This window comes from Mesitornis unicolor, unplaced genomic scaffold (genome assembly GCF_000695765.1).
Source record: "Mesitornis unicolor isolate BGI_N332 unplaced genomic scaffold, ASM69576v1 scaffold21001, whole genome shotgun sequence".
NCBI lineage: Eukaryota > Metazoa > Chordata > Aves > Mesitornithiformes > Mesitornithidae > Mesitornis > Mesitornis unicolor.
The window spans coordinates 7,986-29,041 of record NW_010163394.1 but is presented as its reverse complement, the minus strand read 5'-3'; the positions used below and the strand labels follow the sequence as shown (position 1 = coordinate 29,041).

The 21,056-nt window shown below is 48.0% G+C and overlaps 1 protein-coding gene across 1 annotated transcript; it reads left to right on the top strand.

The window, feature by feature from the left end:
• Positions 1-6,391: 6,391 nt before the first annotated feature.
• CD80 (CD80 molecule) lies at positions 6,392-15,999 on the top strand (the record flags this gene model as incomplete). The annotated part of the gene is made up of 4 exons (XM_010193962.1): positions 6,392-6,727; positions 9,144-9,422; positions 11,893-12,018; positions 15,893-15,999. Coding segments are annotated over 4 exons (848 nt in total), but the record flags the coding sequence as incomplete, so codon positions are not given.
• Between the last annotated feature and the right edge of the window lie 5,057 nt (positions 16,000-21,056).

Sequence of the window (21,056 nt, the reverse complement as noted above, 5' to 3'; positions counted from 1 at the left end):
GTTAGCTGTACTGGTGAATATTGCTATGGCTGTGTGCAAGTACTTCAGAAGAATGAAACCAGTATTTTTTCTAATTTTGAGTGTGCTTCACTTACTTGAGAGGTATCATACTTGACTTTCCTGGTTACTGGTCACTTTCACCTTTCATTAGTTTCAGGAGTGGTCTGGCTACTTGGGGAACACGCCAGGCAGTGAGATTTCGCAAGCGCTGTAGAAAACTGTGGCCTTGAGCGGCGGGGAGGACCTCGGCTTCAAAAGCTGTGCTGTGAGGACAGCAGTTTGCATGGCAGTGGTACTGGAGGAATTAGGAAAATTATCTAAGAACATCTTCAGCTGGGAGATAAATATAGAGGAAGTACAAAGTGATCCAGTCAGCAAGGGACAGAGTCTGCAGGGGGAAAAATTAACAAATTTATTTTTGTCTTTGTGTGCGACAAATCTCCCCCAAAGGCCTGTCTTACACAACCGCCACGTCGAGCTTCTACCCCCAGACTGGGAAACCATAAGAGTGCTGAGCCACTTGCAGGAATTTGATCTCAAAAGGAACTCAAATATGCAAATCCTCTGAAGGCATCCAGATTTAGTGTCCCCCTCTCTCTTTCTTATTCTAGCGGGGTCACCCACTCCTTGTGCTAGGAATGGAGAAAGGGGAACATTTGGACAGACTCATCCCTTTGCTTCTTTCCCCAGTTTGAAGACATCCTTCTGTCCTCATCTCTGTCCCCATTGCTGCAGTCCCTGGGAGATAAGCGAGCTCTCCTTCCTCTCCCCCCCCGACACCCATGCAGAGGGCCCCACAGCAAAGGGAAAGCTCTTAAGGCGCGATACTGTTGCATCCCACCCCCAAGCCCTTTGGCATCCCATCTCCAGCCCCTTGCTTGGGTCTGACCTCCTGACTAGCCCCAAGGTGAGAAATCTGTCAACTGGCTTGCGAAGAGTTGCGGTCTTACTCACTGTATAAACAGAGCAGGCTGGACATACCCGGGCGATGGGCTTGTCCCAGCTGGGGCAGCGGTGACTCAGAAAGCAGGAGATCTGGATCTGAAGCAGTACTGAAACACACAAGAAATGGGCACCGCAGGAGCAAGAGGGAGGGGTGCCCCCCCCCCCCCCCCCCCCCCCCCCCCGGCCCTAGTGAGCCCCTTTACCAGAGTATTTCAGATTCCCTTTTGTCTTCTCGGTTGCTAATTGCAGATCATGGAACTTTTTCTGTGATTAATGGAGTTTCCTTCCCTTTGAAGCCAGGTTTTTGACAGAGCTGTGACTCAGTAATGGCTTTTCCTCTCATTCCCGGTCTGGCTGGGTTGCCTTGCTGGCTTTCATGGCAGAAAGGCTATTGGGGGGAGTATGAAATCTGCATTCTGGTGAGCAGTGACAGGGCGTTTGGTCTGCAACTTGCAAAGGAAATTGTAGTTGCAGGAAGGGCTTCAGGGGGAGCAATGTGTGTCTAAGAAACTCGGACCATGTCTAAGAAACTTGGACCACTTAGGACACCAATATGTGTTGAGAGCGCCCTGTGAACTACCCCAAAATGGGTGTTATGCACAGTACATCACCGCTTACCAAAGTATGCTCAGGGAGACAAATAAGACTGAGAATTTCATTTGTCATCAATAGCGCCTCAAGTTAACGTGCTGCTGGCAAACACAAAAGTGGGGTTAGTGCACACCCCCAAAGATAGGCTGTCTTTCCATCTATAGGGTGCAGGAAGGCATCCTCTGGTTTCCACAGCCACTTCACGATATCAAGGATTTCTTCACTAAAGGCTTTGCACGCGAAACAAACCAGCATTGAAAAGGAGCAAAGGCTGCCGAAGGATCCAGGCACCACAACGCCATGGGAATATTCTAACCGCTGCCAAATTGTGCAGTGCACAGCTGTGAGAAGCAAGGTTACTGCTTTGTTTAGGAGGAATATGGCGATGGGAAGTGCACAAAGCTGCATAAATGGTGCCGTGCCCTTGCTGTCCCGCTCTGAGCAGGGCACCCTGAGGTTACAGCACAGAGGCAGAGCTGAACTTCTAGAAAAGCCTCTTTAAACTGTTTCCCTACCTCAGACAAGCCATCGCTGTAAACTGGGATTAATCCTGCCACTTAATGGCCGTGGGCACGCTTGACTGGCATGGGTGGGCACAGGGAAGTGAGACTGAGGGGAACCGCTGCCGAGTGGGGTGCGTTGCTGTTTTTCTTCAGGATGCATTCTCTTTTGCTTTTCTCTCTCGCCGCATTTGGGCTGAGTAAGGGAGCATGACCTCGCAGGAGGTCACCGTGGCATGGGCAAGGCAAACCGCGTTTGCAGCTGCTTTGCTTTGCCAGCGCAGCTGAAGGGCAGCAGCGGGCCTGTGGTTTGTGACCGGAAGGTTGGGTTTGGGGTTGTGGAAGGGGCAAGGGCCGCTCCTTCTTTCTCTACATGCCAAAATCTCCCTTTGCGTGCCTCCGCTTGCTGAATTGGGGCCTGGGCAGAAGGAGCTTAGAAGGCTTGCCAGGCAGTCGTGCCTGGGTCAATGGGCAGTCATGGACTCTTTAAAGCTGGCAGCCAGCAGTGCCTGCCAGCACCCCGTTTTCTCTCCTTCATCCCCTCTTTCTCATTTCACAGGGTCTTTACAGCAAAACGCAGGAGACAGCTCTGATTTTATGTGCTGCTGAAATGTCGCAGTGTCTCCACATGGAAGTTTTCTGGTGTCTTTTCTGTGTTCAGTGTATTTGCAGTGTCACAGCACTGATTTAGCTTAAATACAAAGTAGTTCTTCATATATTCCAGTATATTCCAGTAGCGCAGGATGTTTGCTAAATTTTAACTCCACACAGGACTGTTGGTCAAAATATTGGGCAGACCCACTGTCTTACCTGCTGCTTACACAGGGGAAAAGGACTCCAGGCCCACCAAGAAGGACCTTTCCCTTCATGTGCGTTACTCTGTGGGTTGTGTGTAAAGTGAGGTAAGACCAAAATAAGGCAAAGCAGTTCAGAAAGACGGAGAAATGGGGAATGGAGGGGAAACAGAATGGCTTTGGAGTTTCTGTTCACCAGGAATTATCTGGAGGTTTCCAATGGTTTAATGCTGCTTCTCTAGAGCATTGCGTGGTATTTTACTGCCTGTCACAGTCAAACATCCCTCCAGGACTTCTGTCCCAGAGGCAATCTGCTCTCTCATACCACCTGTGGCAAGGATAACCTAGCTCTCTGTGGCCACAGAAGTCCTGAAACGCAGCTTGCGCAAGGGGTGCGGGAAATGGGGATACGGGCTGCGGTCTTCCAGCGACAGAGCGGCGTGTGCACAGCAAGGAAGCGGGTGGGCTTCGGGGGTGTGGGAGGAGGAGAGATTTTGGTTTTAATTTTTCTTCTAGAAATGTTCTTTAAAATTATTTCCACGGTGGATACCTCCCCCACAGCCTGGTTACAGAGAGCATTCAGCACAGAAATGGGACAGAGCTGAATTTTCAATTTTGCTTTGCAGTTCACCTTTGAAGTGAAAGGGGACTTTTGTGGGGCTGAATGACTCTTCATGGACTTTGGTTCCTTCAGGCTTGCAGCATTCAGGTTGCAGTTTCAAGGGTGCAGAGCCTTTTAAGGGTGATGTGACATCAGCAGGAGTTTCCAGCCCCTGCACATGTACTGCCAAGAAGGTTTTTGTTCTCCTTTTGGTTGCAAGGGAGACTCTTTGGGGCAAGAGGCAGAGAACCTCATGCAACTCATGATGCGATGTCACCCTGACATTTACTGTACACCTACTCTTCCCCTATTGCTGCGATAGAAAACAGAAAATTGTCTTTACCGGGCTCCACAATCCCAGAGTTTGGCTGGCTGCTCTGGTGAGTGTCTCCAGCTGTAAGAGCTGAACTGTGAGAACAAGCAAAGATGCGGTTGAGGGGGAAAAAACACACACAAATGCGTGCAGACACCCAGGAGGAGGAACTACAAGAATCACAGCCCAAAGTGGGCTGCTTCTAAGGCGAACAGAAGGAAATGCTTTTTCACACAGCATGTCATCAAACAGCGTAACTCACTGTCACAGGATCTGTGGAAGCCAAAGATACATGTACACTTCTGAAGGGGCAAGAACTGCTCCTGAAAGGGAGGTTTAGCAGTAGCAACTAAACTGCTGATGTCAGGAAATCCCTAAGTCCCTGGCTGCCGAAGGTTGACAGGACATGGCAGTTCTCACCCTGTGTGGTGTGGAGGAACTGGTTTTTCTACCACGTTACTACCAGTTGCTGGCTGACACAGGTCAGCGGGCTGAGTGGGCTCCTGCTCTGCCCCAGTCTGCAGTGCATTATAAGGGGAAGTACAGGTAATAGGGAGGGCAGAATTGTGTTTGAATCTTTCCCCTTGGAAGACCAATGAAGTGGCTGAGTGGAGGGAAACCAGCTAAGTGAGAAGTTGCTCATTTCATGACGTATTCTATTTTATTTAATTCATATTAAAATAATGTTGCCAGAGCCTCCCCAGTACTTCTACAGTGTAATGTAAAGTGTGCAAGTGGGACAGGAGTAGGTGTGCTGCAGGGTGGGAGGTGAAAGCTTATTCCATATTCTGTCCCAGGTTCTCTGGGCTTAACTTCAGCAAGCAGCCCCCGATGCTGCCCAACATCTATCAGTGTGGGGGGATTGGTGGGGTGTCTGCCTTTCTCCTTCCAGCACCAGCAGCTGGAGGGCTGTGAAGAGCTTCCTCAGGGTGTGCCGCTGGGCCCAGGTCAGAGTGCCACAGGAGGCTTGCTGCTGGCTGCATGATGGGGTCCCTGGGGTCTGTAAGTCGCCACTAAGGAAACAAGCCCTTGTGGCTGTTTTGGACACTCAGCTGATCTGTCACAGCACCCAGTGACACCCTGAGTGCTGCGCTCCGCGTCCCTGTGTGGTGTGGCTGCGGTTGGGTGTCAGCAGTGACAGTAACGTGTGAGCCTGTATCAGCCAGGCTTTGCTGGGGTGGGTGGCAGGTCCTGGGCTCAGGTTTGTCAAGTGTTCGGTTCACGTTTCGGGCTGAGGCTTTGCACGTGGGGTCTCACCTCCACCAATGGCTGATGCTGCGCTCTCCCCACCAGTGGCACACTGCCTACTCAGGACTTCCCCACTTTCTCAGACACACTTACTGAGGCCTGTCCTGCAGGGAAGAAAGAGGGAATTTGAATCTTCTCTGTTCTATTTCCTTGTTTTTCTGCTCTCAGGCAATGGAGTGCAACAGATTGGTATTCCCCTCCCGCTACTGGAGATGGGTGCTAAGGTAGTGAGGCTGGGGCAAGCAGGACAAACGTAAAGCAGCCTGACTTTCTGGACTAACAAAGCAGGGTGCGCAGGTGTAAACGTCATCCTGAAGGTTGCACAAACCCAGGTGAAAGCCCAACCATCTGCCCTGGCCTTGGTGTAGCACAGGATCGCATGTCAGTACTGGGTCACTCTTCCAGCAGCAGCAGTCACTTTCTGCTAAAATGCTCCCTCGCATGTCAGGTCCAGGCCCCTGCGAGCGCCCACCCGCTGGAAGGAGGAAGGGGAGTGGGAAAGCAGGGCTGATCACAGGAGCAACGTGCATGGAAGTTGTAGTGTGGAGCAGGAGGATTACTGCTAACCTGGTCACTGTTGTGCCTAATTTCCCACTTGCAAGTGCCTCAGCTTGTTATGGTAAATACGTGCCTGTATACGAGATATGGCACCAACACGGTCGCTGGGCAGGAGTTGGGGAATGCCTCTGCTGGTTTTCAAGTAATCCCAAGGGAGATCCATGGCCCTTAGCAAATATAAATTTGTTTTAGCTAGACTAGGGAAAATCGTACACTTGCTAATACTAGGAGGTGGATGACAGTGTGGCTGTAACCCTTGTTTATCGTTGTAGGGTTGCTTCTGGGATCTTGAAAGGTTTGGGCTTTTTCTTTTATGAAAAAAAAAACCAAAAACCCTTCCCAAAAAAAAGCCCCAAAACCCCAAACTGAAAGTCCACTGTGGCTCTGTTTGGTATGTAAGGAACTCACCGGAGAGGTAACACGAACTTCCAAACACTGAGCTCTGAAAAGGGAGAGCAGAGGAGTTAGCAGTTTTGGCTTGTGTATTTTTTTAATCCCTTTACATTAATACTGTCAATGCTTTATTTTAAGGTGGGGGGGGAGTTTCAGGGGTCAGCAGAATTTCTGTTTGGGCAGGTAACTGTCCTGCCTTTGCTTTCAGTAACCCGTGCAGAAATCATTGCGTGCCTGCTAGCTCAGGATCCTAAGCAGGACCATGGTGTAAAAGGCAGTGCCAAGGTCGGCCTCCCCTCAGTGCAGAGCTGGAGTTGTGAACGGCTTGGTGGGTGGTGAGGTACCTTAGTGGGCACAGGCAGAGCCAAAAGGGATGAGCTTGATGCAGCAGGTCCTGGCACAAGGCTACACCACTGTCTCACTGACTCTTGTTTGCCCCTACCTGTAGGCTGTGCACTGGAGAAGAAAGTAGTCAAAAGCAAACTGGGGGAAAAAGTGGGCCTGCCGTGTTGTTATGAAATTCCCAGCTCGGAAAGCCTGCACAACTACCGGGTCTACTGGCAGAAGAACACCACGGAGGTAGTGCTTGCCTACTCGGAGGGGAAGATGATCTTCAAGGACAAGCGATATGAGAACCGGACGGAGATGAACACCAGGAACCTCACCCTGTGGATCTCCCCCGTGGAAATCCTGGACAATGGCCCCTACCAGTGCATAGTTCAGCACCGCAAGGTTTTGCAGAACGTAGTTGTGTGTGATGAGTCTGTCACCCTCTTCGTTACAGGTAGGTGGATGCCTCTTGACACCTGGGGCTTTCTGGTGCCAATCTCTGGCGTAAAGAGACACTCCTCCAAGCTTTACTCATAGTGCAGCAGATAGGCTTTCATCAGGAAGCCTAAAAGAGTGCTGGGAGGTGTGTTAAGGCTCCTGTATTTCCGTTCTAGCAACCTCCCTCCTTACCTTTCCAAAGCTATGCCAGGTGCATAAAATTTGCCTTTCCCACCACCAGCTCACTGTGCTCCCCTTGATGCCTCTCTTTTGGACAAGGATACCTCCCCAGGTACCACTCCTGGTGGATGCCCTGGGCTGCCTCTGCCCCCTGCTGTCTTTTGGGCAAAGCAGAGACCAAGCCCTTGGTACGTGGGGAGCATCCAAGCCAAAAAGGGAACGGGGTGGCATTGGATCTCTGTTTGCCACAGCAGTATCTCAGCCCTGCATCCAGCCCCTTAGGAGCCAAGGCTTTCCTGGAGCCAGTCACTTGCCGGTGGCACTGCAGCTCTGCAACCTAAGGCTGATCTCTGCTGGAGATTTGGGGCTTTTTACCTCAACGAAACAACTCAAGTTCCTTTGCTCAAAATGAACCTGAATCTCTTCTTGGAGGCTACAAAAAGTTCCATTGATATTATTTTCCATTTCCACCACTGTTTTTTGCAGCAGTTGGTTTCCACCAAAGGCAGAGATACTGGTAATGTGTATAAATATACACACACATTTGAATACCCTTAGCAGCAGAGAGTTCCAGGAATCTTTCAGACGAGCCAGTGAATGAGCATTCCCCATCTGGAATGAGATTCAGCAGCAAAAAAAACCCCCAAAGTCCTGAGGTTTGGCCATTGCCTGCTTGTCTGAGGGCATGGTGGGAGACAAATGGGCATGCAAGGAGACAAATTTAGTGATCTTTCTGGGAACAGTTATGAAAAAAGGGAAGTGCGGTGCCAGCACCCTTTCTAGCTGTGAAGGTTGGGGAGTTAACTACATGAAAAATGTGAAACAATGGAGCTCTTTTCTTCCCCACAAACACTGCAGTTTCTTTCCTTCCATAAATCTCCTTGCTGCCTTAACAGGCCACTTGTAACAGTTGTGGTAGACTTCTGCTCCCTTGAGAAAAGTGAGGTCAGTTATTGTGGGGAGCAGCAAAGGGAAAGCTCCCCTTGTCCCTGCTGGAATCCAGCTGCCTCAGAAAGGTGTTACTCCCCAGTGAGTGAGTGGGGAGCCTCAGTGAGGCCAGCTGGGAGCTTTGAAGGGGCTTCCCAGCCTGGATGTCAGCACTGTGTTGCTCAGCAGATGGGAAGGAAACCTGGGTCTCTCCTCGTCTGCCCCTGGTCAGCCGTGCAATGTTGAGCAAGTTTCTTTTGCTCATTACTCAGCAGCCTAGACCGTGGGCTGGTGGTCAGCAGAAGCTGTGGAGGATGCGTTGTCCCTTTTACAGCAGTGGTGTTGGCGTGACTTACACCCACCAGGAAGCCACATTCTGAGGTTTTGGTTTTTTTCCTGACGTACTTCTCTTGCTAAAGATGTGGTCCCACAGAGATTTTTCCAGTGGGAGAGTTGCCTAAAATAATTCGTTTCCCACCCCTTGCCTCCTCCTCCTCATCCTGGGCATCCTCAGTTGTACCAGTGCAACTGCTTACAGCGACATGGTGAACCAGATTGGCAAAGGGAACCAGGCTAAAAGAGACACCACCTTTATTCTCCTTCTTAACTCGTATTAGTCCTTTCATCCATTTCACTGTGCAGCCTCACAGACTCTTACAGCAGTACATCTGACCAGGTGGGAAGGCATGGAACAAGCTGCAGGGGTGGGAATCCTCTGAAAACTGTCTTTGGCAAAGACAGGAGTCCAGGGAGAACATGGTCTGAGAGGACCTATGTATTGCTATGCCTTTTTGCAATGACTTATGTGACTTGGCCTTGCTCTCGATTGGGTCTTCTGGAGGGGCTCTCATGCAGAAAATGTAATTTGGTCTTTTTCTGGCCATCCCAGCTGAAGGATCAACATGCAGCTCATCTCCTTTCCCAGCAGAGATGGACCCTCTAGGAGCTTCTGGCTGGGAAGGAACTAATGAGGGAGGGAAAAGGAAATTGCTTACCACCGCTTGTAATGTATTTATTCAGTCCCATATTTTTCCTACCTGTTTTATGATTCCTTCTGTTGTCCCACAAACTGGTGTATATAGAGAGAAACGGCAGCGTTGGAGGGGTGGGGTGATGAAGTCTGTGTACAGCCCAGGGAGGAGAGGAAGCAAAGGCCAAGGCCGTATCCAGTCAAGGCCATGGGAAGAGCACTAAGGCACGAGACAGGCCAAAGAGATTATGACAGAGGAAGAAGGCCCTGTGGGGGAGTCTTTGCTTTGGGTGATCAGGACCGCAGCCCTCGCTGTAATCTGACAGAATGGTAACTAAATCTTTTCTTGCTACAGCTGACTTCAGTGAGCCGAACATAACAGCAGAAATCACCGCTCGTTCTTGCGAATCAACTGAGATGGTGGTAAACTGCTCTTCTCATGGAGGCTTCCCCAAACCCAAAATCTCTGGATTCTTCAACAACGGGACCGTGCAGTGGAATGCCATCTGGGTGCTCGATGCACGCAGCACATACAGCGTCACTGGCAAACTGTGGCTCAACGTGACCAAAGACAGCAGCATCACCTGCTCTGTTGAATATGATGGCTTGGCCAAGTCCACCAGTTTGCTCCTGAGTAGGTTTTATCAATAGCTTGTTGTACAAAACCATTTTGTTAAACCTGCTGAGCTTCCTCTTGGACAAAGCAGTAGATGTGGTGTGTCTGTTAATGCAAGGATGACCCAGTGATCGTGCTTGTGAGCTGCACACCAAAATATTACAAAGGCTCCAAGACAGCTGGGGTGGGAGAGCAGAGGTGGCTCTGTGTTCCTGCTGCGCTGCCATGAGTCACAGCTGGGCTTGAGAGGGCAACTGGATCCCGCTGGGATCTGGTGATGTCAGCCTTGGTGGCTTCCGCACATTTGGGTTGCCACCATTCAGTCCCCCTCTGTACCAACACGGTCTTGCTGCCAATTGTGTGACACAGACCTGGTATTTGAATGGAGCGACTTGAGAAATGTGTGTACCTTAAAGGCCACAGCTTAAAGAGAATTTCCTCATTTAACAAGCATGTTTGTTCCCGCTTCAGTGACGGGAACTGTCAGCTCGGGTCTAGGCAAAATTCTGCTTTCATACACATTTAATTTAGTGTTAACTCGCATGGAAAAAAGTCCATCATTATGTGTAGCTTAAAAGTGATAACATGATAGATAAGTCTGTGCTTTGAAAAGCTTGAGGCACAAGTGGAAACAGCATGAGGGAAGGCAGCAAACTACAGTCCAGATGTTTTGCAGCAGAAGGGGATTTGCAATAAAATTCTTAAAGCCAAAAGGATTTTTTTTAAAATATTGTTACCAAAAAAGTATTCTAAAATGTCACTGGGTCTGATGTTTTCACCGTAGAGATAAGGGCACTTTCAAGGGAAGCTGGAGAAGCGCAGTTTTTCCTAGGGAATTGTACCTTATTCATCAATCTTACTAAAATCAAAGGGGCTCGTGAAGAGAGGTGCCATTCAGGTTCAGGACAAATGCCAGAAAGTAGTGCTTTATGAATATTGGTTATTGCTGGATGTAGTCCATAATGTCTCTAGAGATGTGGTGGAAGACAGTTATTAATATCATACTACATAGAAAAGGAGAGCAACAACAAAAATAATAGTAATATACTGTTGTCACACAGATTCTCAGAGGAGGGTGCAATCAACAGTGACAACAGCAGTCACAAAACTCCCACTGCTTTATTTTTGAGATGGGGAACTGCTCCTATTCTGGTGTGATGATATTGTGTCCAGTTCTGGGCCCCTCAGTTCAAGAAGGACAGGGAACTGCTGGAGAGAGTCCAGCGTAGGGCTACAAAGATGATTAAGGGAGTGGAGCATCTCCCTTATGTGGAAAGGCTGAGGGAGCTGGGTCTCTTTAGTTTGCAGAAGAGGAGACTGAGGGGAGACCTCATTCATGTTTATAAATATTTAAAGGGTGAGTGTCACGAGGATGAAGCCAGGCTCTTCTCGGTGACAAACAATGATAAGACAAGGGGTAACGGACACAAGCTGGAACACAGGAGGTTCCACTTAAATTTGAGAAGAAACTTCTTCTCAGTGAGGGTGACAGGGCACTGGAACAGGCTGCCCAGAGAGGCTGTGGAGTGTCCTTCTCTGGAGACATTCAAAACCCGCCTGGGCGCCTTCCTGTGCAACCTCATCTAGGTGTTCCTGCTCCGGCAGGGGGATTGGACTAGATGATCTTTTGAGGTCCCTTCCAATCCCTAATGTTCTGTGATTCTGTGATGGAAATAGTCCTCTAAGCAAGTCTTTGATGAGCAGAGCTCCAGACAGAATTCAGCCTCTGGTAAACACAGGAGGCAAACCCTACGGCGGAGGGGAAGACTGTGCAGCGGATCATACTGGAAGCCGAGTGTTGCTTACTTGTGCCAGATGCAGATGATGGAAATCCAAAGACCTATGAACACGCACCAAGTCTGTCCCTCCTGTTGAGTTAGGGTTGTCCTGCACTGTATGAGAACGGGCTGTTGCCTGCTCTAGTGTCCAAGTGGCAGAATGGTCGTCTCTGGTGGTGAAAAGCCAAAGGGTACAGGTCCACTGGAAATGAACTCTGCCACAACACTCTCTTCCTGACTTGCAGAATAAAGGCTGTTCCAGTCTATTTAATGCATCACTGTCACCTGTGAATTCAGAAGGGAAAAATTAGACGTAAATCTGGTGCAAACAGTATGAAAAACTGCAGAGTAACCTTTGAGAATGGAAGTTTTCTAGATATGGACTCGGACTTTTCCACCAAGCCTAACCAGTGTCTTTAAAAGCAGCTTTTGTGTTTTCCAGTATTGCCTGTCTCAATTCTGTTCTGGACAAAGGTCCAGCAATTCAGATTCTGTGGGTATGTTAAAAATTTCAGCACATAGCAAATGTGGAGAAATGGAAGAAATTTATGTGCCTGCTTTGTTTATTGAACAGGTAAATTTTCAGGCTGAATATCTGAGTTAGAATTTGGCCAGAACCACCAGAATTCACATACATGAATTCGCTCTTACATGAAAAATGCCGGTCTGTTGTTGGGCCTTTTATTTATGTTTTATTTCTTCTGTCTCAGAAAAAACAGATGAATGTGTTGTCCCTACTGTGCCTCAGTCTTATAATGTCGTTACTGCTTCAATTATCATCATGATCATCTTCCTTTTGGCTATCACCCTAGCAGCAAGATACCTCCCAAGGCATGGTAAGTGTAGCCCCTTTTTCAAGAAACAGTCTCTTACTGCTTATGGAGTTTCTACGTAAAATACACATTTTTAGAAACTATACTGACACACTAGGTATTTTTGTACCACCTTCTCATTTCCTTTTTTTTCATGCAGCATCTACTGTGACAGAACTTAAGCCTAGCTCTGGACTTTCCTACATTTTGTGTGCAGGCAGCACTAGGGCTCAGGTTTGAGAGTGGAGGGATGATGGGGAGGTTTGACAGCAGATCAGAATATTTTCAAAATCGGGGGTATACAGAATTAAAGAGATTCACACAGGTCCATTTTTATTTATTAAGATGCTTGAAGATGCCAAGAGTCTTGGTGATCGTGATAGATACAGCTAAGCAGTGACAGTTTCAGAATGGGATATCTCTATATACCTTACTTAAACAATCCCTCAGAAAAGTTGTAGAGCCAAAATTACAAAAATATTTAGTGCTAGGGCCACAGAAAGGACTGAAGCATAAGTGTTCCATTTTTAGGAGAATGCCAATCAGGGGAGATGGATTTTTTTTTTTGTCTGTGTTGCCAAAAATGGCACAGCTGAGGTGCCCTGTTGCACCCTATGAAGTTTTCAGTAACTCCAGACATGTCTCCAGCAGTTTTTCAATGACAAAGGGGACCTCCGGGTGCTCCTAATCATGTCTAAGCTGACCTAGCCAGAAACCCTCTGAAGATGTGGGTAGACACCTAATGGATTTATAAAGGCAGCTCAACATCCAGACGGTATTGAAAGTCAGCCCCGGTAGATGTCCCATCCACACCTTGTGGGCAGCTTTGAAAAGCAGTCCTGGAGAGAGACCGCAGGCCTTGCAACACGTTATAAATATCACCCAATCAAGCTCTGTCAGGTCGCTGGGGAAGTCAGGTCTGGAGACGAGAATCCCACACTGAGTGTGCTCTGTGTTCAGCCCACTTCAACCAGAAGTCACCAGGCTGTGTCTCGGCTCACCACGGTCGCAGTGATATCCCCCGCTGGAAAGGGGTTATTTGTTCGGCAGCAGGGACACTTGGGAGTTTGTCATGCTTGTGTCTTCTGCTACTTCTCTTTCAGCTTCAGACAAGTTCACTCCCAAGTCAGAGGTGTGGAGGTAGCATTACTGTTTTTATTTTCCCCTCCTCACCAACCACATCCCTTCAAAAGTCAATGCGACCACTGAGTCAGTCTGGGGTACTTTTTGGTGCTTTATCACAAAGAAGGAAAGCTTCTGGAAAGCAGTGACTCTGGGCTACACCTGGGCACCTCCTCGTTTTCCACTCATGTGCCCCTATGACACTGGTGCTCATTCTCCCTAGCTCTTCCCTGGGGCTATGTCGATGGAAGAGCAGTAGACAGGTTGAAATCAAGGAAATAACAGCTGATCACAGCCTGTGCCGTTAGCTGTATGGATAATGAACTTCTGATTGTAGCAGAAAATGAACTGGAATTGGAAGATTTGGCTCTAAACAAATACAGGTTGGAAGTTAAAAGGTTCCTTACCATTAAGTTAGTAAGATTCTGGAGCAGTCTTTTATATAGAAACCACATTGCTTTTAAAGTAGATGTAAAAGCACACCAACGTGGTAGAATGCGATCACCTACAACAGCATGGGATGTGGCTGCATAAACTGGAATTTCCCTTTCAGTCCCGTTTTCCTAATGTGCCGAGGGAGGAGGTTTGCCAAGTCGAGTGGTGCTATTTTGTACAGCACTTTATCCACCACTAGGTGTAGAGGGTAAGAAACTGAAGCTAGAGCTTGAATTTAACTTCCCAGTTTGTATAGCTGTCACATTTCGGTGCTGCTGTGCATTCCCACCTGGCTGGGAAGGGAAATACCTGTCCTAAGAGTGCTTCCTGCTGGTGTTGCTACAGGTCACCCTTTCAAGAGCTATTGTGGGAGCTCAGAATAGGTCTGAGAGTACCTCGGTTGTTTTGGCACATGGAAAGCCGAGTCGGGAGCTGCCTTGATGCTAAGAATGGTTTCTGAGCTCAAAAAGCCATGCTTCAGAGAGCTGAAGTGTGGGAGGGAAGAATAGAAAGATAGAACAAAGCGGAAGTAAGAGTTCTCAGATGTGTGATTGTGGTGATGACCAAAACTTGTGGATGGTTTTTTTGAGGTTCACAACACCCTACTTTGAGGAGCGCACAGCCTATCTTTGCAGTAATTTAAGAATGGAAACTCTAGATTTTTTTTTTTTTTGCTCTTTAATTAATTTAACACGAAGTACCAAGATTAGGCCAGTGTTGTGGTTTAAGCCCAGGTGGCAACTAAGCACTGCACAGCCACTTGCTCACTTCTCCCCCTTGGTGTGATGGGGAGCAGAAAATACAGCAAAAGATTCGTGGGTGAAGACAAGGACAGGGAAGATCACTCGCCAGTTATGGTCATGGGCAAAACAGACTCAACTTGGGGGAAAAAAAGAATAATAATTTGTTACCAATCAAATCAGAGTGCAATAATGAGAAATAAAACCAGATCTTAAAACACCTTCCCCCTACCCTTCCCTTCTTCCCAGGCTCAACTTCACTCCCAATTTCGTTATCTCCTCCCCACTAGCAGTGCAGGGGGACAGGGGATGGGGGTTGTGGTCAGTTCATCACACGTCTCTGCCACTCCTTCCTCCTCAGGGGGAGGACTCCTCACACTCTTCCTCTGCTCCAGTGTGGAGTCCCTCCCATGGGAGACAGCCCTCCATGAACATCTCCAATGTGAGTCCTTCACACAGGCTGCAGTTCTTCATGAGCTGCTCCATCATGGGTCCCTTCTGCAGGTTGCAGGCCTTCAGGAACAGACTGCTCTGGTGTCTGTGGAGCAGAGTTGTGGCCTTCTTCGGCCGCAGGCACCTGCTCTGGTGTGGGGTCCTCCATGGTCTGCAGGTGGATCTCTGCCCCACCGTTAACCTCCATGGGCTACAGGGGGACAGCCTGCCTCACCATGGGCTTCACCATGGGCTGTAGGGTGATCTGCTTTGGTGCCTGGAGCGCCTCCTCCCCCTCATTCTTCACTGACCTTGGTGTATGCGGTGTTGTTTCCTCACATAGCCTCACTCCTGTCTTCTGACTGCTTGCTGATATTATGCAGGTTTAGGGTTTTTTTCGCCTCTTAAATGTGTTATCACAGAGGCAGACACCATCATTGCTGTTTGGCTTGGTCTTGGCCAGAGGTCGGTCCGACTTGGAGCTGGGGAAGCTTCTAGCAGCTTCTCACAGGAGCCTCCCCTGTAGCCCCTTCCCTGCTACTTAAACCCTGACCCACAAACCCAACACAACCAAGATTAGAGGTTACTTAAAGAACAGCTTGGGATCCATGTCCTAAAATCTGTGCATGTACAATTTGCTGTAATAATAGAGGGATTAAACTTAAATTATTAAAAGTCATTCATAGATGCTGAGATACTAAGGGTGCCTGTTTAATCTGAAACCCTTTTGAAGCACTGAAAGAATTGGTTGGCTGGTTCTTCCACTTGCTTGGTAAACTGCATTTAGTGACATGTAGCTTTTACCATTATTTCCCTTCTGGTCTTATTTTAGCATGTAGCAACCTGTCTGTGCCAGGCTGAGGCCCTTGCCCTGTGCTGGTGAGAAGTGGTTTATCCATATGACACCACATAGAAAGCCCTGCTATATATAAATGTTTTCTATCAGATCAGACTATGGGTATGGGCCAGCCATATTCAGATGTACTGCAGGGGTAAGTCCTGCCAAGGAAAAATAGAAGTAACTAGACCGAAAAGATTTATTTTTCTTTATTTTCATTCTCTCCTTTCTCCCCACTCTCAGTTGTACTTTGTTGAAGAAGACATTTGGATTCAGCACTCTTTTATGTCTTCTGCAATTCTAGATGCTAATGTGGGCTCTTCTTTTTCAGTCTGTTCTCACTGTCTTAAGCCTCAGGATTCAGATGAAGAGGGTGTGAAAGAGTGCATGAAGCCACCCGTGAGCTCTAAAGTGACATCTGAAACATCATCTGTATGACCAGATCATGTTTGCCAGGTAGTTTTCTTCACCATTCTTCTCTTGGTAAAATAGCTTCTCAAATACTATGATTCATGTGTGATGTTAGCTCACAAAACCATGTGTGGCTTTTAATGCAAGTGTGTGCTGTCTTTTTAAGGTAAGTAAAAGCGTTAGGGCCCTATTGCCAACACAGACATGTGGTGTTTCTTGGTCAGGTGACCAGAGGAATGGTGCTTATGTTGCTTGTGGGCCATTGCTTTGTTTGGGTTATTTCAAATTGAGGACTGAATTTTCTGGGCTGCTAAGCTGCTTTCTCCACAGAATGGGCCCTGCCTGGATGGCATCCAAGTTTTTGTGGCATTCACTTCCTTAATATAAATTTTTAGGGACTAAATGGGGTTGGAGAGACAGATTAAAGAAAAGGAGTATTTGACGACTTTGACTGCCAGTGTCTCCTCTGAACCTGTGTAAGGACACGGGTTAATATCTGAGAGGTGGGTTTGTAGCATGGTCGTCCATCTCTCAGGATCTGCAGTGCCATCCATCCCCTGCCACTGCCCTTGTGCATTTTATTGGCCTCCCAACTAAAAACTGGGCAGTCTTTTAGTTCCTGATGTGTTGGACTCACATGTGAGTAGCTCATCACTACTACAGGTCCCACTTGTGGCCTAGAGGTTATTTCTGGCTGATGCCCTGTGAGCCTCATGCCTGATCTGATGCACAGACATGAGAACATCACTGGTGCTAGAAATGAAGGATTGACCAAATGGTGGTGAGGGAGAGGTGAACAACAAGAGAACAACTCCAGCTTTCCCAGTAAGATGAGCAATGCCAGTCCATTTCTGAGATATCTCCATTCCCTTCGGCAGCTGGAGGAATGGAGAAGGAAAAGTTTCCTCTCTAAGACTTGTACAAAACACTCGTATTTTAAAAGGAGTTACTTTTGATAATGAGGTGTTGTGAAGGATGGGCTGGGAAAAAGTCTGGCTTACCAAGGCTTCATAGGTTTTATGACTACAAAGCATTATATTCATTTTGGCTTGAAAGCTCAGCTGTGTTCAGCGCTGTGTCCTCCAAAAAGACATTTTTCAAGTCAAGAGACTTAAGGAAAGATTAGCAGCTAACTGTTCTTACTCACATCATTATCCTGGTGACTGCTCTCACCACAGCCCGCTGAATTGCCTGAGTCATGGCACAGAGTAACAGCTGTAGAGTCCTAGAAGCTGTGAATTTGTCACACTGTGCATTGCAGTAATCTTAAAAGCTTAACATTTTTCGGGTGGAAAGGAGGGGAAACTATCATTGAAGCCACTCGTCTCATTTCCAAACTTGACCACCCACTCATGTTTTCCTCTGGGGAAGGCCCTGTCTGGAGCAGATACTAGAGCCTTGGTTAGCATGAATTCTGGGGGGTTTTGTGATGGGAGTGGCAGGAGTTCACCTACCAAATAAATCCATTCTGCCGCATTCCTTTTTTGTTATAAAAGTTTGGCAGGCTTTTTCTGCAAGCGGCTGGTGCTTCCCAGCTCCAGTGCCTGGAATGGCTGCAGTCTGTGGACAGGGGTGGAGGCTGTGCTTCCTCAGTGGCTGGCTGACATCTTGTCACTGTGGGATGCACTGAGTCACGTCCTGTTGCTGCTTAAATAGGGCAGTGCCTTCGTTAGTCATCCTCGCTTCGCAGAGGGATTGCACCTCTGTACAGCCCACAGTAAGGTTTTCACAGTAAGTGCAGAGCCAGTCTGTAGCTCACGGCGGTGCCCGTCTTGAGCTGTCGGCTCTGAACAGCTCTGCTTTGCTGCACTGGGAGCCCTCTCGTGGAGGGCTATAGCAGGTGATCCCCGTTTGTCTGGGCTTGCCACATTCTGGCTTACGTTTAGGATTAAGAAAGAGGTGGAAAAAATCAGTAAACCTTCTTCTTTGTGTCCCTCAGGTTTCTTATCCTGTGTATTCCGCACTGCAGTCCCCACTGCTCATTGTACAGCAATGCCTACTGCGTTGACCCTTCGGCCCTCTGAAGGGGATGACCGCAGTAGAGAACTCTGCTCAAGAAGACTGACAACATAATCTTGTGTGAATGGATACAAAACCCCACCTACGCCACAGAAGCTGTGGGGTGGTCTCCTTACAACAGGGTCACTGAAATTCCAACGGGGACGACCCTCTGCGTTCCTGCAATGGGGCAGAAGAGTTGTCGTCAGAGTTTGGGATCCTCTGGCTTTGACGCTGCCTCTATGAAAATCAGGGGCCCTGCAGAGCCCTCGCAGGTAGCCCATGTCCACCCACCCCTTTAGGAATGCAGAGCTCGCCTTTGGGAGACCCCAGACCCCGACACGCGACCTCAAGCCAGGCTGTGCCTCCATGTTGCGACTGGGAGCAGCTACAACTTCTTTTCTCTTCAGCCTCACAGGGGTATCAGCCAGTACTGTTCTTTGTGCTGGAGGACTTTGGATTCAGACTTGACCATCAAAGATGCAAGTCCCCTCTCCCCTAAAGAGGCAGTAATGCACACACCTTTCATGAAAAAGCACCTTGAGGTGGGACTGTACTCCTCATGTTTATTTTCAGTGCTATGAGAGGTTTTAGGGAAGGATACATACTGACGGCACACCTCACAGCTGACTACTATTGCTTATCGATGGCAGTGGCAGAAGTTCTCGTACTCTTTCTCTCCTGAAAGGATGGCCTCGCCAGCCCGGGTACCAAGGTACAGCTGCTCCATTAAGTTACTCGGAGGTCCAGGAGCACGTGTGACACAACACAGCCCACTGGTGGTGGCGTGTGTGAGTGCACGCACACCTGTACACATACACGTGTACAAGCTTTTGTGTGCATTCCTTCCTACCCCCAGTTGTCGTAAAGCCCCATCTGGATTTCTGTAACACTTGGTGGTTATCTCACATGTATCTGGATTTCTGTAACACTTGGTGGTTATCTCACATGTATCTACTGTAATGAAACGTAACTCAGGGCCTTGCTTCATAAACACAGGTCTGCTTTTGTTTGTACCTCTGCCTAGGATTACTTGTTAGGGTAGGCTCTCCTTAGATTCTTGGGACTCTCTCACAGCGACATAGGGATTTACTTTGCATTGAATGCCACGGCTTTCTGCCAGCGGTCTCTACCCAGCCAGGACTTGAAGGAAGTTCCCTACAGGATGGTAACACTGGATAGGACGCATCTGATCTGGGTGATATTCTTGCCTACTGTGTAGGAAAATGTAGTTTCTCATTTTGAGGGGAAAAGAGGAAAAAGCCGCAAGCCCCAACAAGCTTCCTAAGCAACTCTGCATACTAACCTTACTCAACCCTGCCCTGATTTTGACAGGCTTGGTTTTTCCCTTTTGCTCTGTCCCACTGCTAGCTGTACCCATTCCCTTACTGCTCCATCCATGTGTCTTGTTAGCAGGGCAGAACAAGGCCTGAAAGCACCATGCTGGCCTCTTTGTGGGAGCTGTTTATCTTGCTAGAACACAGCAAAGAAATATCCCATCTATTTAACTTTTTTTTCTAGCAGGTACACATTGAGAAATTGTTGGAGGAAATAGGACAAAAAAGCAGTTTACAGACGAGAGGCAAAGGGATCAAGCCACTTGGAAGAAAAAAAAAAAAAAAAAAAGAATACGACATTCCCTTTCTACTCCTGCAGAGTCATGCTGCCCCATCAGCTTGTTTTTACTGCTTTCCCATTGTTTGAAGTTAAATGGAAACTTTAGAGCATTCTTATGGAGGGCTTTTTGACAGAGAAAAGGAGCTAAGGTGGGTGATAAGGAAACAATGCTCTCTGCACTTTTGCATTCTGGTTGCAAGCAGACCACAGGTGGCACAGAAAGCAGTGTTGGCACAAGGCAGCCTAACCTTACTGCAGGACTTGATGTATGGGCAATGGCAGCTCACGCTTTTCAAGTTTCCTTGTCTTTCAGTCTATGCTTGTTCTTTCCAGCACAGGCTACCAGCTTCCTGCAGGCTGACACCCTCTTGTTGGATTCACTTTGCTCGTTTTCAACATTGTGCTTTCTTCCCTGCTCCAACCACGATGCATTTCCACCTTGCCAAGCACAGCACAGCTCTGAGTGTTGTACCATCACATTTTCCCTCTGACCATCCCGTGCTCTGCTTCTCCTCCTGACTGACGACTGCACAGTCTTCTGCAGAAGGGGTGCAAATTTTGCACTATGCCAAACTTATCTGCATTGCCACAGGCTCCTGTGGCACTCTAACCCCTTCCAAAGGGAACAAGAAGTTTTGTTGGTAACTATGTCTAGCATCAGTTTGTTTTTATATTCTTGATGGGCAGTTTATTTGGCTTATTTTTTTCCTTAAGCACTTATACTATGAATCGTGTTTTCTATTGCCTTATGCTGTATTCAGTGAATTGCACACAAATGGTTTCTGTGAGACCTTTTCAGCTTAATATCTGGGTCTTTGTACCAGGTGAGCTGCTCTCTTTATGACAGGTATTTTGTATATAACATTTTTCCTGGGGTTCCTCCTTTTAATTGTATTAAAAAATAAATGGTAAACTCGGTTTCCTTTCCTCAGTGATAAAAGATGTCGGTTCTGCGTGCTGGGAAGGGGTAAAGCCTTTCAGATATTCACGAGCCACAGCCACCCTTTCGCAGCTGCTGAAGCCATCCCCAAGTGCTGCAGCTGGCTGACAGAGCTGTACCAGGTACAGCTGGCATCAAGACACAGCTGTGGTTGGTGGGTGCGCTCAACAGCAATGCCAAAACGGCACTTGGGTACCCAACTTGTAACTTCCACATCTCTCATGTCTGTCAGGGATTAACTGAGCAGTGTAGCTATGGTGCTTAGCAGCTGTTTGCAACAGGCCTTCCTTCTCCTGCCCCAAAAGGGAGGTTTTCTGCAAAACCAAAATTCAGTGTAAGATGTTCTTGCTGTATCCCCACTGTTACCTACTCTGAAAGTGGAGGACTGACAACGTCAGTGGTGTGCTTTTGCTGGGCGGGGAAGTTGAAGTGGATGGAGTGAGGGTGTGAAGAATCCCTTACCTTTGTGTTTAAAAAAGGTTGGCTCCTTGTTTGGACAGTGACTGAACACAAGAGAGGAGGAAGTGCA